The sequence below is a fragment of the Oncorhynchus kisutch genome, linkage group LG28 (assembly GCF_002021735.2).
Source record: "Oncorhynchus kisutch isolate 150728-3 linkage group LG28, Okis_V2, whole genome shotgun sequence".
Classification (NCBI taxonomy): Eukaryota; Metazoa; Chordata; class Actinopteri; order Salmoniformes; family Salmonidae; genus Oncorhynchus; species Oncorhynchus kisutch.
Genome location: NC_034201.2, coordinates 8520811 through 8547884, shown reverse-complemented (window position 1 = coordinate 8547884; position 27074 = coordinate 8520811). Strand labels below are relative to the sequence as shown.

Sequence of the window (27074 nt, the reverse complement as noted above, 5' to 3'; positions counted from 1 at the left end):
AGCAACACAGCTCATCACCCTGAACACACCATCCCCACTGTCAAACATGGTGGTGGCAGCATCATGGTTTGGGCCTGCTTTTCTTCAGCAGGGACAGGGAAGATGGTTAAAATTGATGGGAAGATGGATGGAGCCAAATACAGGACCATTCTGGAAGAAAACCTGATGGAGTCTGCAAAAGACCTGAGACTGGGACGGAGATTTGTCTTCCAACAAGACAATGATCCAAAACATAAAGCAAAATCTACAATGGAATGGTTCAAAAATAAAACATATCCAGGTGTTAGAATGGCCAAGTCAAAGTCCAGACCTGAATCCAATCGAGAATCTGTGGAAAGAACTGAAAACTGCTGTTCACAAATGCTCTCCATCCAACCTCACTGAGCTCGAGCTGTTTTGCAAGGAGGAATGGGAAAAAAATTATGTCTCTCGACGTGCAAAACTGATAGACATACCCCAAGCGACTTACAGCTGTAATCGCAGCAGAAGGTGGCGCTACAAAGTATTAACTTAAGGGGGCTGAATAATTTTGCATGCCCAATTTTTCAGTTTTTGATTTGTTAAAAAAGTTTGAAATATCCAATAAATGTCGTTCCATTTCATGATTGTGTCCCACTTGTTGATTCTTCAAAAAAATACAGTTTTATATCTTTATGTTTGAAGCCTGAAATGTGGCAAAAGGTCGCAAAGTTCAAGGGGGCCGAATACTTTCGAAAGGCAATTTTAATTCCAAACGACAACATTTTCAGACAAGATAGAACTGCCAAAGGGGGCGGTGTTGCAATCTACTGCAAAGATAGCCTGCAGAGTTCTGTCCTACTATCCAGGTCTGTACCCAAACAATTTGAACTTCTACTTTTAAAAATCCACCTCTCTAAAAACAAGTCTCTCACCGTTGCCGCCTGCTATAGACCACCCTCTGCCCCCAGCTGTGCTCTGGACACCATATGTGAACTGATTGCCCCCCATCTATCTTCAGAGTTCGTGCTGCTAGGCGACCTAAACTGGAACATGCTTAACACCCCAGCCATCCTACAATCTAAACTTGATGCCCTCAATCTCACACAAATGATCAATGAACCTACCTGGTACCTCCCCAAAGCCTTAAACACGGGCACCCTCATAGATATCATCCTAACCAACTTCCCCTCTAAATACACCTCTGCTGTCTTCAACCAAGATCTCAGCGATCACTGCCTCATTGCCTGCATCCGTAATGGGTCAGCGGTCAAACGACCTCCACTCATCACTGTAAAACGGTCCCTGAAACACTTCTGCGAGCAGGCCTTTCTAATCGACCTGCCCGGGGTATCCTGGAAGGATATTGATCTCATCCCGTCAGTAGAGGATGCCTGGATATTTTTTTTAAATGCCTTCCTAACCATCTTAAATAAACATGCCCCATTCAAGAAATTTACAACCAGGAACAGATATAGCCCTTGGTTCTCCCCAGATCTGACTAAACTTAACCAACACAAAAACATCCTATGGCGTTCTGCATTAGCATCGAACAGCCCCCGTGATATGCAGCTGTTCAGGGAAGCTAGAAACCATTATACACAGGCAGTTAGAAAAGCCAAGGCTAGCTTTTTCAAGCAGAAATTTGCTTCCTGCAACACTAACTCAAAAAAGTTCTGGGACACTGTAAAGTCCATGGAGAATAAGAACACCTCCTCCCAGCTGCCCACTGCACTGAAGATAGGAAACACTGTCACCACTGATAAATCCACCATAATTGAGAATTTCAATAAGCATTTTTCTACGGCTGGCCATGCTTTCCACCTGGCTACTCCTACCCCGGTCAACAGCACTGCACCCCCAACAGCAACTCGCCCAAGCCTTCCCCATTTCTCCTTCTCCCAAATCCATTCAGCTGATGTTCTGAAAGAGCTGCAAAATCTGGACCCCTACAAATCAGCCGGGCTAGACAATCTGGACTGGATTTTCTTTCTAAAATTATCTGCCGAAATTGTTGCCACCCCTATTACTAGCCTGTTCAACCTCTCGTGTCGTCTGAGATTCCCAAAGATTGGAAAGCAGCTGCGGTCATCCCCCTCTTCAAAGGGGGGGACACTCTTGACCCAAACTGCTACAGACCTATATCTATTCTACCGTGCCTTTCTAAGGTCTTCAAAAGCCAAGTCAACAAACAGATATGCTATGCATATGCTATGCTATGCATAACCAGACTGCTATGCAATCTGGTTTCAGAGCTGGTCATGAGTGCACCTCAGCCATGCTCAAGGTCCTAAACGATATCTTAACCGCCATCGATAAGAAACATTACTGTGCAGCCGTATTCATTGATCTGGCCAAGGCTTTCGACTCTGTCAATCACCACATCCTCATCGGCAGACTTGACAGCCTTGGTTCCTCAAATGATTGCCTCGCCTGGTTCACCTGATAGAGTTCAGTGTGTCAAATCGGAGGGCCTGCTGTCCGGACCTCTGGCAGTCTCTATGGGGGTGCCACAGGGTTCAATTCTTGGACCGACTCTCTTCTCTGTATACATCAATGAGGTCGCTCTTGCTGCTGGTGAGTCTCTGATCCACCTCTACGCAGACGACACCATTCTGTATACTTCCGGCCCTTCTTTGGACACTGTGTTAACAACCCTCCAGGCAGGCTTCAATGCCATACAACTCTCCTTCCGTGGCCTCCAATTGCTCTTAAATACAAGTAAAACTAAATGCATGCTCTTCAACCGATCGCTACCTGCACCTACCCACCTGTCCAACATCACTACTCTGGACGGCTCTGACTTAGAATACGTGGACAACTACAAATACTTAGGTGTCTGGTTAGACTGTAAACTCTCCTTCCAGACCCATATCAAACATCTCCAATCCAAAGTTAAATCTAGAATTGGCTTCCCTTGTAAAACTGACCATCCTACCAATCCTCGACTTTGGCGATGTCATTTACAAAATAGCCTCCAATACCCTACTCAACAAATTGGATGCAGTCTATCGCAGTGCAATCCGTTTTGTCACCAAAGCCCCATATACTACCCACCATTGCGACCTGTACGCTCTCGTTGGCTGGCCCTCGCTTCATACTCGTCGCCAAACCCACTGGCTCCATGTCATCTACAAGACCCTGCTAGGTAAAGTCCCCCCTTATCTCAGCTCGCTGGTCACCATAGCATCTCCCACCTGTAGCACACGCTCCAGCAGGTATATCTCTCTAGTCACCCCCAAAACCAATTCTTTCTTTGGCCGCCTCTCCTTCCAGTTCTCTGCTGCCAATGACTGGAACGAACTACAAAAATCTCTGAAACTGGAAACACTTATCTCCCTCACTAGCTTTAAGCACCAACTGTCAGAGCAGCTCACAGATTACTGCACCTGTACATAGCCCACCTATAATTTAGCCCAAACAACTACCTCTTTCCCAACTGTATTTAATATTTATTTACTTATTTATTTTGCTCCTTTGCACCCCATTATTTTTATTTCTACTTTGCACATTCTTCCATTGCAAAACTACCATTCCAGTGTTTTACTTGCTATATTGTATTTACTTTGCCACCATGGCCTTTTTTGCCTTTACCTCCCTTCTCACCTCATTTGCTCACATTGTATATAGACTTGTTTATACTGTATTTTTGACTGTATGTTTGTTTTACTCCATGTGTAACTCTGTGTCGTTGTATCTGTCGAACTGCTTTGCTTTATCTTGGCCAATTGTAAATGAGAACTTGTTCTCAACTTGCCTACCTGGTTAAATAAAGGTAAAATAAATAAATAAATAAAAGGCACTGTATAGATTAAGTCACGGCGTCAATATTGTAAATGAGGGGCCAGCTTTTGTGCTGACTGATAAGTGAGACTTTATCTTTAGAAAACAGAGCGCTCACTTGGTTTTGATGAGGTGAGGCTCTCTGAATCCCAATACCATCTCTCTGAGGCGCAATGGCCGAGTCTATGGGTAACGCCAGTTAGCAGTGGCTCGCGAAACTACCTCTTAACTTCCTTCAAACCAGACACATAGAAATGGTATCCGCGAGTTTGTCTGACTCTGGGGAAGTAGATAAAGGGCTTCATTGCCCAAATTCCAAAGTATCCCCTTTAAGGTAGGCAGGGGAAAGGGAAGAGCTAAGAATACACTGTCAGACTGTCCCAGTCAGGACCACCTCAGTCGACCTCTGTAACCCATCACACCCAGGAGTAGCCGCCATTTTTGAAAGGAGTCATTTGAGTTTGGACTGGCATGCAGGGTTGATAGTGTGAGATGTACAGCATGACCATGACCAAGTGTGCATTTTCTACACTGGGAGAATATCGGGTGTGTTGATATGTTCCAGTACCTTCATCTCTCCCATCCAGTCCATGATGGATCTCATCTCCTGCAGCAGTCTCTGCAGGTCACGGTGTGCGTTGAGTCTCTCCCTGCGAGCGGCTAACAGCTCCTTCAGATACTCCCACAGCCGCAGCACGTTGTCCCTCCTCGCCAGCACACGGCGCACGTCGTGGTAATTCTCTGCCTCCAGCTCCCTGGCCACCGCCTCCACGGCCGCCACGCGCTCCCCGTACGCCCCGATGTCCGTCTCGATGGCCTCGTGTTTACGAGTCGCGGCGTCCACCGCTCCCAGGTCCACGCCAAAGTTGTCCTGTAGGACAAGAGGACAGTTTGAGGTGAGGAGGTCAGCGTGTTCAAATGCATACCACTGTAGCCTGTTGAATAACCTTATGACAGTAGCAATTATGATAAAGCTACTGAACAAGCGTATATAATCCCTCCCCCCCTGCCTCACTGAGATAATTACAGTGGCTTGTCTGCAGGACAGCAGGACGCTAAGCCTGTCCACTCCATTAAAATAAAGTCATCACAACCATCACCTACAATTACAGTTAACTCTGGGCTGTGGACAACTGAGAGACAGACAATATAACCGCCATCCTTCCTCACCTGCCTTCCCAGTTTGAACACATTGCCAGTTCAAGGTCAGGGGAGTGAATGTGTGCGTGTTACCTGAGAGACGAGCCGCTGGTTCTCGCTCAGCCAGGTCTCCCTCATGGCGGCCTTGCGGTCGAAACGAGCGGCGAGCATCTCCAGCTTCTCCTGGCGAATCAGCTCGTTCCTCAGCGCCAGCTCCCGCTCGTGCTCCGCCTTCTCCAGGCGCTCCCACGCCTGCAGAGCCAATCAGAACACAGCAAGTCGGAGGTGTCTCTTAAACCAGGGGTGTTATTCATGATCCTAGACGGCTGTAGGGTCAACTGGTGTTAATTAAACGTTCTACTCTAGTCATGCATTTAAACCGGGAGTAACTGCACGTTGTTACAAGGCATCAGTGTCACCAGAGGGTGTATTCATTAGGAACCAAACAGAACCCCAAACAGAAGCAAATGGAACAAACGGGGAGGGGCCTAACAATTTGATCTGTTGAAACTTCTTGCCATTGGATGGACAACAGAGTGACAGTGATACCTTGTTGATGTCAGAGATGAGCTTGCCCTCTCTGGGCATGTACACCTTCTGGTTGTTGGCTCTCATCTTGCTCTGAATGGTGAACAGCAGCACCTCCAGGTTGCCTTTCTCTGTGAACCTGAGGAACACCAACACAGCCAGGTCAGACACCTAACCTACCATGGAATAAGTGCAGTTATGATTCCAACCTGCTGAGATTTATGTTCTAATCTAGAACATCATCCCAGTTCTTAAATTCCCCCCCAGCGTTGTATCCCCGTCTTACTTAGGGGGTTTCTCCACGGTGCGGTAGGTGTTGAAGGCTTGCAGCTGGTTCTGCACGGCGCTCAGGGAGTTGGCCAGCTGCCGGTCGTTCAGGGTCAGAATGGTCTGCTCGATCCACTGCAGCAGCTCTGACGCCAGGCTCTCATAGTTCCCAACCAGCTGGTCAGCCTCAATGGCATAGTCCAGCACCTGGGAGGGAGAGAAGGGGTAAGATGGGCCCCAAGGACAGTAACAAACCCACACACACAGCCGTTGTACCCCACCTTGCCAACCCTCTTGCCCTCCACAGCCAGGGCCTTCATCTTGGAGAAGTAGTGGTAGTAGGTGGCCACGTAGGTGATGATGGACTTCTCATCCGGCTGGTCAACGTTGACATCTGGAAAGAGAGACATGCACTACTTCAGCACTGAAGTTCATTTACACTTGATCCTTTCACTGTGCTCCACATTTCCTCTCCACACACTTCTGCATGCACAGACAGACACACAGATACACACAGACAGATACACACAGACAGAGACAGACACATACACAGACAGACACATACACAGACAGACACATACACAGACAGACACATACACAGACAGACACATACACAGACAGACACATACACAGACAGACACATACACAGACAGACACACAGATACACAGACAGACAGATACACAGACAGACACACAGATACACAGACAGACACATACAGACACACAGATACAGATAGACACACAGATACAGACACACAGATACAGATAGACACACACAGATACAGACAGACACATACACAGACAGACGCAGACACATACACAGACGCATACACAGACACACAGACACACACACATGCACAGACAGACAGAGACACAGACAGACACCGACAGACAGATACAGACAGACAGACGTGCCCACACTAGAGGTTGACCGATTAATTAGGGCCGATTTCAAATTCATAACAATCGGAAATCTGTATTTTTTGGGCGACATTTTTTATTTTTTACACCTTTATTTAATCTTTATTTAACTAGGCAAATCTTGCAACCTTACAGTTAACTTGTCCAACGCTCTAACCACCTGCCTCACGAGGAGCCTACCTGTTACGCGAATGCAGTAAGCCAAGGTAAGTTGCTAGCTAGCATTAAAAACGTATCTTATAAAAATCAATCGATCAACGACCGATGTGTACTTAACAATAAACATCAATGCCTTTCTTAAAATCAATACACAAGTATATATTTTTAAACCTGCATATTTAGCTAAAAGAAATCCAGGTTAGCAGGCAATATTTAACCAGGTGAAATTGTGTCACTTCTCTTGCGTTCATTGCACGCAGAGTCAGGGTATATGCAACAGTTTGGGCCGCCTGGCTCTTTGCGAACTAATTTGCCAGAATTTTACGTAATTACGACATAACATTGAAGGTTGTGCAATGTAACAGGAATATTTACACTCATGGATGCCATCCGTTAGATAAAATACGGAAAGGAATAAACCTTTTGTTTTCGAGGTGATAGTTTCCGGATTTGACCTAAGGCTCGTATTTCTATGTGTTTATTATAGTTAAGCCTATGATTTGATATTTGATAGAGCAGTCTGGCTGAGGGGTGGTAGGCAGCAGTAGGCTCGTAATAGTCAAAAGTATATGGTTTAGAGAGAAATAGTCTACACGTTATAATTCCTGTAATAACTTGCGGCTGAACTTGAAAGGGGTTCCTTCGTTGTTTTACCATTCATGTCTTCCATACAGAATGTCTTGATCTACTTCAAATACGGACTGTGTTTCGTTCAGGCTTAAACGGACCTCGGCGTTTTGATACCCATGTAAATCTCACTAGGATAAGGTAACGTTTGTCAAAATATTTTCATAAATCCACTCTACAAAAAAAATGATCTTCGCTTATATTTAACCAAAATTGATCAGAGTTACCTTGTCCTATGGATATCTACACAGTTATAAAATTGGCAAGGTGGTGTTAGCCTACACGAAACACAGACCTTATTTTAAGTGAATCTAAAAATATCCTATGGAATAAATTAATGAAGGAACCACTTTTCAGATTTTGCTAGGTGTCATAGGAATTATGACTCGCACTTTGGTAGTCAATTCTTACCATGTCCATTATTAAAATAGGATTTCCTGCATATAGAAATGACAGTTTTTGTTTTCAACATTCATCACAGGTAACTTAAACTCTATTTTTATTCAAACAGTTGAGAGTATTTGTCTCCTAAGCAGACTCTTCAGTGTCATTGTCCCTTCAGAGCTGTGTGTGTGTTTTACAGATGGCAGAGAACCAGTGTGGGACTATTACATGGAATTGGCACCAGGGAAAGCAAGGTGTCTTATTTGTGATAAAGATGTAAGCATGGGGTCAGCAACGGCTAGTATTGTTGCAATTTACATCATTACAAAAATGTGTGTGTGTGTGTGTGTGTGAATGTATACAGTGGGGCAAAAAAGTATTTAGTCAGCCACCAATTTTGCAAGTTCTCCCACTTAAAAAGATGAGAGAGGCCTGTAATTTTCATCATAGGTACACTTCAACTATGACAGACAAAATGAGAAAAAAAATCCTGAAAATCACATTGTAGGATTTTTCATGAATTTAATTTAATTATGGTGGAAAATAAGTATTTGGTCACCTACAAACAAGCAAGATTTCTGGCTCTCACAGACCTTCTTTAAGAGGCTCCACCTGTCCTCCACTCGTTACCTGTATTAATGGCACCTATTTGAACTTGTTATCAGTATAAAAGACACCTGTCCACAACCTCAAACAGTCACACTCCAAACTCCACTATGGCCAAGACCAAAGAGCTGTCAAAGGACACCAGAAAGACTGTGGGAGCAATTATTAGGAAATGGAAGACATACAAGACCACTGATAATCTCTCTCGATCTGGGGCTCCACACAAGATCTCACCCCGTGGGGTCAAAATGATCACAAGAACGGTGAGCAAAAATCCCAGAACCACACGGGGGGACCTAGTGAATGACCCGCAGAGAGCTGGGACCAAAGTAACAAAACCTACCATCAGTAACACACTACGCCGCCAGGGACTCAAATCCTGCAGTGCCAGACGTGTCCCCCTGCTTAAGCCAGTACATGTCCAGGCCCGTCTGAAGTTTGCTAGAGAGCATTTGGATGATCCAGAAGAAGATTGGGAGAATGTCATATGGCCAGATGAAACCAAAATATAACTTTTTGGTAAAAACTCAACTCGTCGTGTTTGGAGGACAAAGAATGCTGAGTTGCATCCAAAGAACACCATATCTACTGTGAAGCATGGGGGTGGAAACATCATGCTTTGGGGCTGTTTTTCTGCAAAGGGACCAGGGCGACTGATCCGTGTAAAGGAAAGAATGGGGCCATGTATCGTGAGATTTTGAGTGAAAACCTCCTTCCATCAGCAAGGGCATTGAAGATGAAACGTGGCTGGGTCTTTCAGCAACGAAGGAGTGGCTTCGTAAGAAGCATTTCAAGGTCCTGGAGTGGCCTAGCCAGTCTCCAGATCTCAACCCCATAGAAAAATCTTTGGAGGGAGTTGAAAGTCCATGTTGCCCAGCAACAGCCCCAAAACATCACTGCTCTAGAGGAGATCTGCATGGAGGAATGGGCCAAAATACCAGCAACAGTGTGTGAAAACCTTGTGAACCTCTATCAATACTTTTTTGCCCCACTGTATATACATTTATCTTTATTATTATCTTTATTATAATATATCTTTTTTAAAATCGGCCGATTAATCTGTATCGGCTTTTTTGTCCTCCAATAATCGGTATCGGCGTTGAAAAATCAGAATCGGTCGACCTCTAGCCCACACACAGACAGACGAGCCCACACACAGACGCACAGACACAGTCACCCACACAAACTCCCATCTCAACCCAGTCAATTAAAAACTTAAACACACGGTGCTCTTCTCTAAATCTTCCCTGATTGATGGCCCTGGAGCGTTGCCAACACCTCACCATGTATGGACTTCCTCTGTGATGTCAGAGGGCATCATTAAGCCCTGCGCCGTGTCCAGCCAGACCACACGGCACCTATTCTCACTTAAGCTTTAATTCATTCCAGTAATCCTCCCTCCCCACACACCATGTCCAGCTATCCCGGTACAGGACAGGAGCACAGTCTTGGTGGCCATAAGCCATTGGGGGAAGGCAGAGGGCACACACAGCTCAACCCATGTCCTGTCTCAGAGCTCTGAGCATACTCACCTTCTGGGTCCAGGAGTTTGGTGAGGCCCAGCTTATTCTCTGCCGTGTTGAAGGCATTCTGGAGGTTGTAGTGGGCGTTGGAACGCTTCAGGCTGTCAAACTCAATCACGTCCGGTCTGGAAGGGAACACAGGTGTCGCTTTTAATTATATATATATATATTACACACAAAAATATAAAACCCAACAAGTGTTGGTCTCAGGTCATTTTAGAGAATTTGCCAGTACGTCCAACCGGCCTCACTACCACGTAACGGGTGCTGAGGAGTATCTCTGTCTGTAATAAAGCCCTTTTGTGGGGAATAACTCAATCTGATTGGCTGGGCCTAGCTGCCAAGTCAGTGGGCCTATGCCCTCCAACGCCCACGCATGGCTGCGCCTCTGCCCAGTCATATGAAATCCATAGACTAGGGCCTAATGAATGTATTTCAATTGACTGACAGATAGCATCTTCATCAACATGCCACCATGATTCTGTTCTACGGTAACTGTGGACCATGTCGACGACGACATTGTTTCTTCAGAGCAGTTCTAATCATCCCTTCCACTCCCTCAGCTCCACTTTGAATAGGATGAGATAAGAAAAAAAGGGCAGTGACAGAACTGACATGACTGCCTTGTAGCACATTCAGAGCATATTTCAAATCTGCTCGTACTTTGAGCCTCAGTTGAGAAATAAAGAGTCAATGATGAGAATAATACATGGTCTTCCATTTGTTAGAGTTGTAGTCATGTTAATGGCCAGTCGCTCTAGAGGCCCGTCTCCCACTGTAACGCAGGAGCCACCAGCAGTGGGCAGCGTTGAGTCAACAGGCATGGCCTTGCATGCTAAACCAGTGGGTTTTATTTCTGTTATCTAGGTCAACTTATTCCAATTCATTTGTATCCACTTATCCAAACTGTAGAGGGTTTGAAAAGAGGGTCAAACCCAAAATAGAGAACGGGGATACAGCCACCCCAGGGAGGTTGTGTGTCATAACAGGTAGCCCATTTCTCAAACGCACTGCAAGTACAACAGGCTACGTACGGTATTGGACAGACTGATTTATATCGCAACACAGCGCCTACTGTTGAAATGAGTGACTGAAGCATTTCATACAGTGTGACAGGCCACATTGTCAGAGGGGAAGGGCGTTGACCTGTGTTTGTGCACGATGGCGTTGAACGCCAGGCCGTCTCTCCAGCTGGTGGTGAAGTTGTGAACGTTGACGTTGGGGTACCTGCAGGGACAGGGTCACAGCTCATTAATCATCGACACAGAACCTAGGCTATTTTGATGTTGACAAACCAAGGACTTGGGACGATAAGGTTCCATCTGCAAAAATATGATTCTGAGATAATTGGCTTTCAATCGCCGAACCCTAATTGGTTTGAATGGTGTCAGAAATGTTTCTTGTGTTCTTTTGAACTGAACATGAATTGTGGTAGTTCGAGTACTATATGGAGTGGACAACACTGAACAAAACAAGGCTATGTCAATATCTACATTTTGAACCTTATAGTCCCAAGCTCTCGAAACCCAACGTTCTTCAAATCATTTCACTTCTATCATACATTCACATTGCTTGCACATCCTTGAACATGTCTCGCTCCCCCCTCTCACTCTCCCCAGTTTCTCTCTCCCTTCTCACCCAGCGGTCTTCATCTGGCACCAGAGAAGCAGGGCCTCTTTGGCAGACTTCTTCTCCTTGTTATCCTCAGTCTCCACGCTGATGTCCTGGATCTGTTAGCAGAGCAGAGTACTCTCTTAGACACTGCCTACTTAACACTTCAGCCAGCTCTCTCTCGCTCTCTGGGAAATTAAGACTTCACTGAAATCAGTCTTACATGCAGCTTTGTATTAGGTTTGATGATAAATCACAATCCAATCAGTCTAACAAGAGAGCAGAGATTCATTAGTTTTTTTTTGTAATTATGTCATTTAAAAAAAAAGAGGAAAAAAATTTTACGCTGAAATTTCAATCGAATAATTTACATAATCTGAAACCACAGTCGTTCCAGAATACCACAGAATGGAGGTTTAGTTACGTTTCTTAGGGACCCCATTAACTCCACATAAATTGTACAAATACATGACAGAGTACGGAAGAAGAAGACAAAATATACGATTCCATTAAATTAAACAGAGTAATAAAGGAAAGACACCAAGAGACAACAAAAATACGATTGACACATTATTCATATACAGTTGAAGTCGGAAAGTTCACATACACCTTAGCCAAATACATTTAAACTCAGTTTTTCACAATCCCTGACATTTAATCCTAGTAATAATTCCCTGTTTAGGTCAGTTAGGATCACCACTTTATTTTAAGAATGTTTAGTGTCAGAATAATTGTAGAGAGAATGATTTATTTTAGCTTTTATTTCCTTCATTACATTCCCAGTGAGTCAGAAGTTTACATACTCAATTAGTATTTGTGGTAGCATTGCCTTTAAATTGTTTAACTTGGGTCAAACGTTTCAGGTAACCTTCCACAAGCTTCCCACAATAAGTTGGGTGAATTTTGGCCCATTCCTTCTGGCAGAGCTGGTGTAACTGAGTCAGGTTTGTAGGCCTCCTTGCTCGCACACGCTTTTCCAGTTCTGCCCACAAATGTTCTATAGGATTGAGGTCAGGCTTTGTGAGGCCACTTCAATACCTTGACTATGTTGTCCTTACGCCATTTTGCCACAACTTTGGAAGTATGCTTGGGGTCATTGTCCATTTGGAAGACCCATTTGCAACCAAGCTTTAACTTCCTGACTGATGTCTTGAGATGTTGCTTCAATATATCCACAATTTTCCTGCTTCATAATGCCATCTATTTTGTGAAGTGCACCAGTCCCTCCTGCAGCAAAGCACCCCCACAACATGAAGCTGCCACCCCCATGCTTCACGGTTGGGATGGTGTTCTTCGGCTTGCAAGCCTCCCCCTTTTTCCTCCAAACATAACGATGGTCATTATGGCCAAACAGTTCTATTTTTGTTTCATCCGACAGGCATTTGGAAATTGCTCCCAAGGATGATCCAGACTTGTGGAGGTCTACAATTTCTTTCTGAGGTCTTGGCTGATTTCTTTTGATTTCCCCATGATGTCAAGCAAAGAGGCACTGAGTTTGAAGGTAGGCCTTGAAATACATCCACAGGTACACCTCCACTAGACTGAAATTATGTCAATTAGCCTATCAGAAGCTATTAAAGCCATGACATCATTTTCCGGAATGTTCCAAGCTGTTTAAAGGCAGTCAACCTAGTGTATGTAAACTTCTGAACCACTGGAATTGTGATAGTGAATTATAAGTGAAATAATCTGTCTGTAAACAATTGTTGGAAAAATGACTTGCGTCATGCACAAAGTGGATGTCCTAACTGACTTGCCAAAACTATAGTTTGTTAACAAGAAATTTGTGGAAAAACTAGTTTTAATGACTCCAACCTAAGTGTATGTAAACTTCCGACTTCAACTGTATACATATTCATATATTTTGCCTGAGTAACCTTTGGTGGAAGAGAATTCCATAACAGGTGGGGTTGAGGAATAAAACAGGACCGGGCAGGGTGGGGTGACCCAGGTGGGGTAGAGGAAGAGGACAGGACTTGGCAGGGTGGGGTGACCCAGGTGGGGTAGAGGAAGAGGACAGGACTTGGCAGGGTGGGGTGACCCAGGTGGGGTAGAGGAATAAAAGAGGACTTGGCAGGGTGGGGTGACCCAGGTGGGGTAGAGGAATAAAAGAGGACTTGGCAGGGTGGGGTGACCCAGGTGGGGTAGAGGAAGAGGACAGGACTTGGCAGGGTGGGGTGACCCAGGTGGGGTAGAGGAATAGGACAGGATTGGGCAAGGTGATCCAGGTGGGGTAGAGGAATAGGACAGGACGGGCGAGGTGACCCAGGTGGGGTAGAGGAATAGGACAGGACTGGGCGAGGTGACCCAGGTGGGGTAGAGGAATAGGACAGGACTGGGCGAGGTGACCCAGGTGGGGTAGAGAAATAGGACAGGACGGGCGAGGTGACCCAGGTGGGGTAGAGGAATAGGACAGGATTGGGCGAGGTGACCCAGGTGGGGTAGAGGAATATGACAGGACTTGGCAGGGTGGGGTGCCCCAGGTGGGGTTGAGGAATAGGACAGGGTGGGGTGACCCAGGTGGGGTAGAGGAATAGGACAGTACTTGGCAGGGTGGGGTGACCCAGGTGGGGTAGAGGAATAGGACAGGACTGGGCGAGGTGACCCAGGTGAGGTAGAGGAATAGGACAGGACTGGGCGAGGTGACCCACGTAAGGTAGTGGAATAGGACAGGACTTGGCAGGGAGGGGTGACCCAGGTGGGGTAGAGGAATAGGACAGTACTTGGCAGGGTGGGGTGACCCAGGTGGGGTAGAGGAATAGGACAGGACTGGGCAGGGTGACCCAGGTGGGGTAGAGGAATAGGACAGGACTGGGCAGGGTGGGGTAACCCAGGTGGGGTTGAGGAATAGGACAGGGCGAGGTGACCCAGGTGGGGTAGAGGAATAGGACAGGACTTGGCAGGGTGGGGTGCCCCAGGTGGGGTAGAGGAATAGGACAGGACTGGGCAGGGTGACCCAGGTGGGGTAGAGGAATAGGACAGGACTGGGCAGGGTGACTCAGATGAGGGTGAGGAATAGGACAGGACTGGGCAGGGTGACTCAGATGGGGGTGAGGAATAGGACAGGACTGGGCAGGGTGGGGTAACCCAGGTGGGGGTGAGGATTAGGACAAGACTGGGCAGGGTGGGGTGACCCAGTTGGGGGTGAGGAATATGACAAGACTGGGCAGGGTGGGGTGACCCAGGTGGGGGTGAGGAATAGGACAAGACTGGGCAGGGTGAGGTGGGGTGACCCAGGTGGGGGTGAGGAATAGGACAAGACTGGGCAGGGTGGGGTGACCCAGGTGGGGTAGAGGAATATGACAAGACTGGGCAGGGTGGGGTGACCCAGGTGGGGTAGAGGACTAAAAGAGGACTTGGCAGGGTGGGGTGACCCAGGTGGGGTAGAGGAAGAGGACAGGACTTGGCAGGGTGGGGTGACCCAGGTGGGGTAGAGGAATAGGACAGGACTGGGCAAGGTGATCCAGGTGGGGTAGAGGAATAGGACAGGACGGGCGAGGTGACCCAGGTGGGGTAGAGGAATAGGACAGGACTGGGCGAGGTGACCCAGGTGGGGTAGAGGAATAGGACAGGACTGGGCGAGGTGACCCAGGTGGGGTAGAGGAATAGGACAGGACTTGGCAGGGTGGGGTGCCCCAGGTGGGGTTGAGGAATAGGACAGGGTGGGTGACCCAGGTGGGGTAGAGGAATAGGACAGTACTTGGCAGGGTGGGGTGACCCAGATGGGGTAGAGGAATAGGACAGGACTGGGCGAGGTGACCCAGATGAGGTAGAGGAATAGGACAGGACTTGGCCGGGTGGGGTGCCCCAGGTGGAGTAGAGGAATAGGACAGGACTTGGCAGGGAGGGGTGACCCAGGTGGGGTTGAGGAATAGGACAGGACTGGGCAGGGTGACCCAGGTGGGGTAGAGGAATAGGACAAGACTGTGCAGGGTGGGGTAACCCAGGTGGGGTTGAGAAATAGGACAGGGCGAGGTGACCCAGGTGGGGTAGAGGAATAGGACAGGACTTGGCAGGGTGGGGTGCCCCAGGTGGGGTAGAGGAATAGGACAGGACTGGGCAGGGTGACTCAGATGGGGGTGAGGAATAGGACAGGACTGGGCAGGGTGGGGTAACCCAGGTGGGGGTGAGGAATATGACAAGACTGGGCAGGGTGGGGTGACCCAGGTGGGGGTAAGGAACATGATAGGACTAGGAAGAGTGGTGGAGGTGAGGAACAGGGCAGTACAGGCCGGGGGGGTAATATTCACATGCACCTTCTACTCTCTAGAAAGGCATATAGAAAGGCATTGTATAGAACATTACAAGGATTCACACGGTACCTGGAAGCGGAGGATGATGGTCCAGATGAGACCCAGGGTGAGGCGGTGGTTCCCGTCCACGATGTCGTGAGAGCCCATGTTCTCCAGGTGGACCTTCTGCTCCTTGAGGAACTGCAGGGCCTTGTCCACATTCTCCAGGCAGTGGATACGCATACGCCCCTTGGTGGGCTTCGGCTGGAGAGAGACGGGGGAGAGTCAGGTTGTGTGAGAGAGAGTGCTGGAATGAGACATGGATAACAGAGAGGGAGAGGAAGGGCATACAGGAATGAAGACAGATTTCATGTTAAGCAGGGTGGAGGGCTCAAATGAGGAAAGAATGAAGGAATGAGAGAGGGGTTTGTTCAGGACCAACAAGGTGAGTCATGAGTGATGGGTCAGGGTTAAGGTCAGGCTTAGGGTCAGGAGTCAGAGTTAGGAGGACAGACGGAGTTACTGACCAGCTGTTCTCCTGACAGCACCTCCAGCAGGCGGATGAGCATGCGTCCATCTCTCAGGTCAGTGTACAGGTCCCCGATGCGGCACGTCACACGGCCCAGGTGAGAGTTCACCCACTTAGTGAAGGTTTTCTTCTGCACCGCTTCGCGCTCATCTGGAGAGGAGAGCAGAGGGGAAAGGTGGGTTACAGCGGGGGGGGGGGGGGGGGGGGGGGGGGGGGGGGGTAAACCAATCCTAAGCCAGCTCATAGTGACTGGGAAGCAAGTGTGAAGTCATTCATTGCTTTGTAATAACCTACGTCCAATAATGTCAGGCAAATACATAGAGGGGATGCAATTCTTCGCAAGACAAACACTGATGTAGTCGTATAAGGCCATTCAAAGCCTGAATCACTCCTGAGACTGGTGACAGGGTCAGTAACTCATGGGTACCTGAGCTCCGGTACGCAGCACTTCATTTCACAGATAAGCTATGCCACTAGGTCATTGGGATCGTGGAGTTGACAGACAGCTTTAGCGGAAGGTTCTTTAGGCCCCTAACTGAACCTACGTGACTGGGCTGCTGACGCGGCCTCCGCCAGTCGCCTGGGACAGTCTGGATGGGAGAACGGCCTTGAACAGCCACGCTGACGGCTCACAATGTGGCTAAAACAAACACACGCCCTGGGTGAAGGAGGGTCAAGGAAGACGGGGTGAAATGCGGTGGGTTTTAAAAAAGGAGAACGTCACTATAACAAGTTCCAGGAAGATAAAGGGGACGCCATGAAGCAGTGGCAGAGATATGGAGCAGGAGGAGTAAAACTCTGAACCTGCCTCCAAAACAAGGTGACCTCAATTCTAGGTCACATGGTCTGTGTGAGCTAGATCTAGTAGCTATGGGACCCCACACACGTAATAAACAAGGCAACACCCCCCTTGGGTCAACAGATATTGCGTGTAACAAATTTCTGGCAATTACTAGGGCAAATAAATGCCGGATCTCTATGGAAAGATGCATAATTCATCCAAGTTTTGTTCAAATTGGGCCAGCTGTGTCAGATATCGCGGGTGACTTATGTAAGAAACGAACAGACGGAGACAGATCCACAATCCCTTTTCCGATTTCATCATGGGACACAATTAACTGCCCAAACAAAAAAACTAACAATAAAATGTAGACACAACGGAATAAAATCAGACGAACTATCCTGCGGCTGCGAGGTAAAAAAGGCAGAGGATTTCTGAAGCCGTGTGAAATTGACTGTAGTAATTAAGGTGAAGATGAAAGCCTCTTCAAATCCTAACAGAAAAAAAGCAATGGCTTCACAATCTTAAAATTTGCCATGTGTAAAAAAACAAAGCCAAGCTGCTGAGTCTCACGTCGTTACGGAAAGCGTCACACCATCTCCAAGACCCAGTGAAACGGATGTCCATGTGAGAGAGAATTTGTGTGAGACACAGAAGGGAAAGCTCCGGGTGCGATGTCCCACATGTGATATACGCTACACTCCTCATGCTAATGGACCATGTTCCTTGTGACCTAGGCTCAGGTTGTCTGGCAGAAAACCTCTCCTCAAGGCAAAGTTATGTCACATTGTGACTAGGGGCTAAATGACGAGGAAGCTAGTTCTCCATCTGGCCAGGACGCTACCCTGCTGTCTCACGCCTCACCCACCCCTGGAGCAGGAGGTTCATTAGGCTGAGCCGTGCCCCACCTGGGTCCAGGCTAACAGCTCCCTACACTGGGGCGAGGGACAGAGATAGGCAGCACCACGTTGCCTGGCCAGTGGCCTGCTGGTGCCCTGCCCGATGACAGGCACAGCGACCGGGCCGGGGAGCAGCTGGCTGCATGGCAGAGCGATGGTATTCCTGAGCTGATTTATGGCAGTACTTGAAGGATTAGGTGGCCACTTTACAGGGTTTAAGGAAGCCCCTATCCCTGCTGAGGATCCTTTCAATCAAACGCTAATGGGTTTTTTCAGGAGAGGAGGAGGGTGGCGGCGAGAGGGAGGGACATTGACAGGCAGGCAGCAGCAGGTCACTCCGAAATGACAGCCTGCAGACTTGCCAGCTCCCTTTGGGTGACACTAGGATGGAGTGAGGCATGGGTGTACCCTTTTAGGGAAGGAGGCAAGTTTTCAACTTGAAACGCTCTACATGTACTCATCAAATACCATCTCAGAGAGTCTGGCTGTGGCAGCTGTTTAATTTATGGAGGGTAGAAGAGGAGGTTGGCATACTGAGTTAGGCCTGGCTAACTCGATAAACATGACTCTACACTCTTACAAAACAAACTTAAAGAAAAACCACACGTCATATACTCTAAACGTATCTTTTAAACCATGTCATAGTAGATATATAATTAATATGCCCAAAGGCTCTGCTGCGGAGTGTAATGGAAGCTCCTCGCCAGTCTAAGCAGCAGCCTATTGTTGGACGTAATTGTTGGGTTCTACAGTAAGCAGGATTACTTCTAATGAGACGGACTGAGGTTTGCTCTCATCAGACCAGATACAGGAAAGCCCAAGCGATAATGACGGACCATTCCATCTAACGGAACCCTTATTTAATGAGCGCGTCCCATGGCGACGTGCTAAACGTCTGAGGGGGGAGAGCTTAGTAAGAAACCAGTTCAGCGAGTTGCCGCCCTGGAGCCACACGAGACAAAACACAACTGAAACGTTGACTGTCCCATGTCAAGTTGAACCCAGGACACCAAATAAAAATGGACCCATTCTGGAATGTATCTCTCTATTTTTCTTTCTCTACAAAGTAATAACCAAAGATCCCCAGCGTGACCCTCTGCCCTTCTGGTTGTTGATGAGGAAATCTGCTCCAGCTCCCCCCAAATAAATTCCCCTAAACCCCTCTGAGCTTGACCTGTGACCCCTGTGAAGCAGCTCTGACCTCCCCTGTACCCCTCTACTACACCTGACAAGGACTGAAATGTTACTTCTCCCTCTAGAAACATGGCTAGGGGGTACAGGGGATGCACAGCAGTATGTCACTGTTTGACGGGCTGGGATTATAATGGGATGTTTGACGTCCATAAATTGTTAAACACGAGATAAAGAGAGCAATTAACAAATAAATGGAATTCCACGGCTGTGAATCTGGCTGCTCATGCAACAGAACACTTGCTCAAGTTATCTGGGACTCGGGAAGAGATCTTCGGGGGGCTTGAGTGTGTGTGTGTGTGTGTGTGTGCGTGCGTGTGACAACCAGTGGTTGTTATCTAGCACAAAAAGGAGAGGATAACCTCTCCCTCCTGGACTGAGTCTGTGCCTGGCAAACTTGACAGCTTCAGGGTCCTCGGCCAAGCCTGGCTGGAGTGGAACAGACAGACAGTGGCCTTCAATTCACCTCAGTACATGATGATCGGCTGTTCCAAGTGCCATTCCTATAAATCCCCTGCGTGTTGATAGAACAAACTATCCACAGCTCAGAAGGAGAAAACTTGAAATGGTGGACATGAATGTACTTTGCAGAGAGATCTAAACAAGGTCACTGTGAAATACAACGGTCAGGTTGGGGCCGAAAACACTCAGAGTCAGAGCACAGAGCGAGAGAAGGGCCACGTTTGCAATGCAATGCAGTGCCAGTGGTGACCTGTTTTGTCAGGAAAGGGCTGCTTTGCAATGCAAAATGGTGTGTAGCTGTCAACAGCTAGAAACTGGGCACAGTACTATACACACACTCAAAACGGAACAATCAGTTCAAATAAATGCTCCACGTGAGCTAATCACCTCCAAACAAAATGAGGAAGAGTCTTTCTTCACATTTCTATTTTGTTGGCATTTCACGCCCTTTTTCTCCCCAATTTCAATCTTGTTGAAATCAGACTGCAGGCGCCCGGCCAGCCACAAGGAGTCGCTAGAGCACGATGAGCCAAGTAAAGCCCCCCCCCCCCCCCCCCCCCGCGCCCCGACCAAACCCTCCCCAAGTAAAGCCCCCCCGCCCCGGCCAATTGTGCGCCACCCTATTCCCAGTCACAGCCGGATGCGACACAGCCTGGGATTGAACCTGGGTCTGTAGTGACGCCTCAAGCACCGATATGTCGTACCTTAGACCACTTTCACAATTTAATTATTCACAGGAGTGTTCCAGTAGAATGGCCATCATAAATTAATATGTTCCATGGTCTGGGTGGATAATATATTACTGTCTAACTAAGTCATATCCAAACAGCTAAAACATACTAAAGGTGTTGCCCAGAGGTGTGCTGCAGTAGAGTGAGTGGTAACTGAATGTTATAAAGTGTCCTAGAAAGAAGGAAATTAAAAACATGAATCATTCCAGCCAACAGCCTCTCTCAGGGGGATGGGTCAGAAACAACGATTGTCTGAATATGAAAATAGAGGACTCCATCTGGACTCGGTGCTGCTGGCCAGTTAAGAGGGGCAGTGTAAATAGTCAGGTGGCCATTTTGATTAATTGTTCAGCAGTCTTATGGCTTGGGGGTAGAAGCTGTTAAGGAGACTTTTGGTCCTAGACTTGGCGCTCTGGTACGGCTTGCTGTGTGGTAGCAGAGAAAACAGTCTATGACTTAGGTGACTGGAGTCTCCAGTATTTATGTTGCAATAGTTTGTGTGTCGGGGGGCTAGAGTCAGTCTGTTATATCTGGAGTATTTCTCCCGTCTTATCCGGTGTCCTGTGTGAATTTAAATATGCTCGCTCTAATTCTCTTTCTCTCTCTCTCTCAGAGGACCTGAGCCCTAAGACCATGCCTCAGGACTACCTGGCCTGATGACTCCTTGCTGTCCCCAGTCCACCTGGTCGTGCTGCTGCTCCAGTTTCAACTGTTCTGCCTACATGTCCCAAACCTGCTGTTTGAACAACTTGGTCACGTTCTGTTATAATCTCTACCCGGCACAGCCAGAAGAGGACTGGCCACCCCTCATAGCCTGGTTCCTCTCTACATTTCTTCCTAGGTTCTGGCCTTTCTAGGGAGTTTTTCCGTGCTTCTACACCTTGCTGTTTGGGATTTTAGGCTGGGTTTCTGTACAGCACTTTGTGACATCTCAGCTGATGTAAGAAGGGCATGGTAAATAAATGTGATTGATTCTGACACCGCCTAGTATATAGGTCCTGGATGGCAGGAAGCTTGGCCACAGTGATGTGCTGGGCCGTACGTACTACCCTCTGTAGCGTCTTACGGTCAGATGCTGAACAGTTGCTATACCAGGCGGTGATACAACCGGCCAGGATGCTCTCGATGGTGCAGCTGTATAACTTTTTGAGGATCCGGGGACCCATGCCAAATCTTTTCAGTCACCTGAGGGGGAAAATTGCTGTGATTGTAATTGCGAGCCCTGTTTTTGTACTGTGGTGATGGGCCCGTTTTATGCGATAACATTGATGATTTGACTGATTTATGCGGTGATTGGTCAAATTTGCAAGCTCTTGCATAATATGCGGGGAATTACAAAATAAAAATGCAATCGCAGAATCCTGGACAGACTGAGTAGGTTCTTGTCAAGGCTCTATACTGAATGACGCGAGACCGTTGCTGTTGTGAAAAGAAAATGGCACCTTTTCCTGCGTTACAGACTCTGCAATAAACAAGCCGAAGGGACAACGACAGAAATAAATGTTTCATCATCACCATCTCCCAACAAACAGTGTTCCTCCAAGGAGCTCATGACTGTGGAAAGAAGATGACAGTGGCAACCACACCCGTCAGCTAGATTGCAGAGACAGATAGCCATGGAATAAATTAGTGTCTCGTGAGCACATCCTCCCTCCCCCCTAAAAACTAAAACAAATTGGTGGTAAAAGCATCTCTATTGTTGAATGACTTTTCAGCCAGAAAAACTAAATGACAAGGATGAGTAACAGGAGTGTGATACGTTTGGGATTGAATCTGTATAAAAAGCATTAGAAATGCTAGTCGTCACGTCCACTGCCTCCTCATCTCCCGGGGCACCAGAAGCAAAGACACAGGAATGACAGACGATGAGACATGTCCACACATCAGTCTAAAAACCCTCCGGCTGCTATAACTCACTCTAATTCAGGTGTGAATAATGACAGTTCGAGGTGACATTTTCCAGCCGCAAAAGCATCTTCTTTCCTCTCCTAAGTTAGTACCCTTGAGAAGCCCCTGGCTTAGGTGAATGAGTGTTGGGTTTCATAGGCTTGTGTAACAATGGAGGTACAACTTACTCTCCTGCTCGGTCTCCCCACCGTCTTCTGCGTGTCTGAAGGCTTGACAAAGTTTGAGAGGAGTAGGACAGTGGGCTACCGAGTGGCGCACCGGTCTAAGGCACTGCATGTCAGTGCTAGAGGCGTCACTACAGAACAAGGTTCGATTCTAGGCTGTATCACAACCGGCCGTGATTGGGAGTCCCACAGGGCGGCACACAATTAGCCCAGCGTCGCCCGGATTAGGTTTTGGCCGGGGTAGGCTGTCATTGTAAATAATAATTTGTTCTTAACGGACTTGCCTAGTTAAATGAGAATTTGTTCTAAAACGGACTTACCTAGTTAAATGAAGGTTAAATAAAAGATAGGCTTGGCTGTGTGATTGTCAGTCAGCAGAAGCCCATCAAAAAACACAGATCGAATATCTGCGGCTTAAGGACGATTATGGCCTGGACTTGACACACAAACAAGCATTTGTGAGTGCACTTACACACGTATGCATCTACGCACAAACACAGAACTTGAATGGAATAGAAAAACAGTCACCCTTGTACTCAGTGGTGTAAAGTAAAAATACTTTACAGAACTAGTCTTTTTTGGGGGGTATCTGTACTTAACTATTCATATTTTTGACTAATTTCACTTCATTCCTTAAGAAAATATTGTACTTTTTACTCCATACATTTTCCTTGACACTCAACCGTGCTCGTTACCTTTCGAATGCTTAGCAGGACAGGAAAATAGTCAAATTCACACACTTATCAAGAGAACTTCCCTGGTCATCCCTACTGCCTCTGGTCTGGCGGACTCACTAAACAGAGAACATCCCTGGTCATCCCTACTGCCTCTGATCTGGTGGACTCACTAAACAGAGAACATCCCTGGTCATCCCTACTGCCTCTGATCTGGTGGACTCACTAAACAGAGAACATCCCTGGTCGTCCCTACTGCCTCTGATCTGGTGGACTCACTAAACAGAGAACATCCCTGGTCATCCCTACTGCCTCTGATCTGGTGGACTCACTAAACAGAGAACATCCCTGGTCATCCTTACTGCCTCTGATCTGGCGGACTCATTAAACACACATGCTTCATTTGTAAATGATGTCTGAATGTTGGAGTGTGCCCGTGGCTTTCCGTAAATAAATTTAAAAAACAAGAAAATGGTGCCATCTGGCTTAAAAGGAATTTGAAATGAATTTGAAATGATTTATACTTTTGATACTTAAGTATATTTTAAACCAAACACTTGTTTTTTTTTTCAAGTAGAATTTTACTGGGTTTCTTTTACTTTCACTTGAGTCATTTTCTATTAAAAAGGTATCTTTACTTTTCCTCAAGCATGTCAGTTGGGTACTTTTCCCACCACTGCTTGTACTTAACCAAACCCCAGTGTTCTCTGAACAGAGCCAGGAGTCAAAGAAACTCCTCTGAACTCAGGTGATAAGTCACCCAACGACTTCATCAAATCAAGACACATAGGATTGAAATCCTGAAGAGCGCATAAGAGAGAGAATCTGGAAAGTCACATATTAACATTAGAAACAGAAAGATTTATCTCCCGACACTATTCCCGACTCAAGGAAACAGATGAGGTTGAGTAGAAACAGCTGTACTGGGAGACATAAGAGTCAGTAATAGAGAGGTCTTCCTCAAGGCCCAGCCACAAGGTTCTTAACCCTCACCGTTGTCATGGACACACACACTTCCTAATGACTCAAGGTAAACACTGATAGGATATAAATATATGGCATTACACCACAATAATGGCTATATGGCTTCCACAGTTCAGAGATGTCAGAAAATAGCATTTCCTCCTCATAGGACGCCACAGCCTTGCTGACAGGGCTTTTTTTGTCATGAGTCTTTGTGAGAACATCTGCCATGTCACATACACCCCACCCACCTCCTCTGGGGATCATACCTGCCCTGGCGCTCCCAAAAAACAAACCAGTAATAATAGCCGCTTCGCTCTCGCCGCTGCTTCTCTCTCACACAACAAGAGCCAGACAATAGCATGTGGTTTTCCCTCATAGCTGAGCGTGCGGTTACCTTTCCAGAGGTAAGCCGGGGCGCTGCAGAGGAAGCCTGGTCAATGAGCCACCTGAGGTGGATTACACTGCTGGGAGGGAGGGTGAAGGGGGGGGGGGGGGAAGGCACATTCCTCCTGATGCTGGTCATGTTGTGACAGCACCCAGCCCTGCGGAGGAGGAGGTAACAGGGTGCTAACAGAAACCAGGCTCAACCCTTCCCTGTCCCACGTCTCCTAATAGCAGACCCAGTCAGGAGGATACACACATCTCTGCTGTGTTTGCTCATCATACACAAGCACTTCATCCGCTGTGTAAAATGCTTCAACTTAAAAGCATAGTGTATTAGAACAAACTGTACCACTGTCCTGTCTTAATGACTCAAAATCATCTGTATTCAAAGAGTATGGCATTCACACGCACTATAAAGTGTGTATGGTATTCACACGCACTATAAAGTGTGTATGGTATTCACACGCACTATAAAGTGTGTATGGTATTCACACGCACTATAAAGTGTGTATGGTATTCACACGCACTATAAAGTGTGTATGGTATTCAAACGCACTATAAAGTGTGTATGGTATTCAAACGCACTATAAAGTGTGTATGGTATTCACACGCACTATAAAGTGTGTATGGTATTCACACGCACTATAAAGTGTGTATGGTATTCAAACGCACTATAAAGTGTGTATGGTATTCACACTAATTATAAAGTGTGTATGTAAACTGAATGTACAAAACATTAAGAACACCTTCATTTTGAGTTGCGTGTACACAGATTTGCAGATGTTAGCGCAGGTGCAGTGAAAATGTTGTGTTTCAAGCACAAACAGTGCAGTAATACGTGGTCTGCGACTGAGGCCGGTTGGACGTACTGCCAGATTCTCTAAAATGATGTTGGAGGTGGCTTAAGGTAGAGAAATTAACATTCAACTCTCTGACCACAGCTCTGGTGGACATTCCTGCAGTCAGCATGCCAATTGCACACTCCCTCAAAACTTGAGACATCTGTGGAATTGTGTTGTGTGACAAAACTGCACATTTTAGAGTGGCCTTTTATTGTCCCCAGCACAAGGTGAACATGTGTAATAACCAAGCTGTTTAATCAGCTTCTTGATATGCCACACCTGTCAGGTGGATGATTATCTTGGCAAAGGAGAAATGCTCACTAACAGGGATGTAAACAAATTTGAGAGAAATAAGCTTTTTGTGAGTTTGGAACATTTCTGGGCTCTTATTTCCGCTCATGAAACTTGCGAACAACACTTTAAATGGTGCGTTTATTTTTGTTCAGTGTATTTACACTGAGTATGCAAAACTTAAGAACACCTGCTCTTTCCATGACAGACTGACCAGGTTAAAGCAATGATCCCTTATTGATGTCACTTGTTAAAGCCACTTCAAATCAGTGTAGATGAAGGGGAGGAGACAGGTCGAATAAGGATTTTTAAGTCTTGAGACAATTGAGACAGGGATTGTGTACGTGAGGGTGAATGGGCAAGACAAAAGATGTAAGTGCCTTTGAACGGGGTATGGTAGTAGGTGCCAGTAGCACCAGTTTGGTGTCAAGAACTGCAACACTGCTGGGTTTCTCACACTCCAAAGATTCCTGTGTTTATCATGAATGGTCCACCACCCAAAGGACATCCAGCCAACTTGACACAACTGTGGGAAGCATTGGAGTCAACATGGGCCAGCATCCCAGTGGAATGCTTTTAACACCTTGTAGAGTCCAGGCCCTGACAAATTGAGGCTGTTCTGAGGCGAAAAGGGGCGTGTGCAACTCAATGTTGTTCCTAATGTTTAGTATACTCAGTGTACTGCAAAGAAACAGCGCTACCTTGTTTATCAGCGCCATCTTGGTCATACAAAAACAAAATTCTTGAGTCCGACCTGCTACCCTCCAATTTAACCCCAACAACATCTGATGGTATCTGTGCTGAAACACTGATAAGAACGGTGATCTGAAGGTAATCCAAGCAGAAATGCAGCCAGTGTTATTCTTGTGTCTGTGAGGCCCATGCAGGCTTAGCCTTGGCTTGAGACTTCACGTCAGATGGGCAGATAGTGAACCTCCCTGGCAGGTAGCTACAGTAGACGGCATTGTAACATGTAGACTACCTAACATACAGTTTGACCCCTTTGAGTATGCCATGACCTTTCACTACTGTATGTCATCTACTGTCAGAGTAGAAGGGGGAAATAATGACAAGCCGTGACAAGGACAGTTGGCGGTTATAGATGAGGGCAACAGGTCCTTTGACGGCTTGTTGAGGAAGTGGGTCCACTTGAAAACATGATGCTTGACTGAACTGATATGGTGTATCATTTAAAAGAGACAAGTTCCCTACCCCCTGGTTCCTTGGCATGGAACATGAAGCGAGCTCTCTTTAGGACCGCCTTCATGGCGAATTACATGCTGGGTCTGGATGCTTGACAGCAGCTCTACTAACTCACTGATCTCTAGCATCTTCATCAAGGGCATACACTTCAGGGTCTGCAATTATCATGACTGTCTAAGATGGTGTCATTTCAAAAATGTCTTCACACCATATTGACAGCAAACTTGAGGCACTGTATACACAACACGCTCTCTGTCAGAACAGTCCTTTAGCCCTGTGCCAGTAGTGATGATTACATCACATCTACCAG

At 46.9% G+C, this 27074-nt stretch overlaps 1 protein-coding gene across 7 annotated transcripts in view; it reads right to left on the bottom strand.

Annotated features, from left to right (window-relative positions):
• LOC109872957 (spectrin beta chain, non-erythrocytic 1) overlaps positions 1-27074 on the bottom strand; it is a 106510-nt gene that overhangs the window by 17132 nt on the left and 62304 nt on the right. For all 7 annotated transcript variants that reach the window (XM_031807418.1, XM_031807420.1, XM_031807422.1 and 4 more), the window contains 10 exons: positions 16267-16418; positions 15830-16003; positions 11535-11626; positions 11043-11123; positions 9906-10021; positions 5958-6070; positions 5696-5883; positions 5431-5548; positions 4975-5133; positions 4310-4612 (listed from right to left, as the gene is read on the bottom strand). In XM_031807418.1, coding sequence (XP_031663278.1) covers positions 4310-4612; positions 4975-5133; positions 5431-5548; positions 5696-5883; positions 5958-6070; positions 9906-10021; positions 11043-11123; positions 11535-11626; positions 15830-16003; positions 16267-16418 — 1496 coding nt within the window. The remainder of the gene's footprint in view (positions 1-4309; positions 4613-4974; positions 5134-5430; positions 5549-5695; positions 5884-5957; positions 6071-9905; positions 10022-11042; positions 11124-11534; positions 11627-15829; positions 16004-16266; positions 16419-27074) is intronic.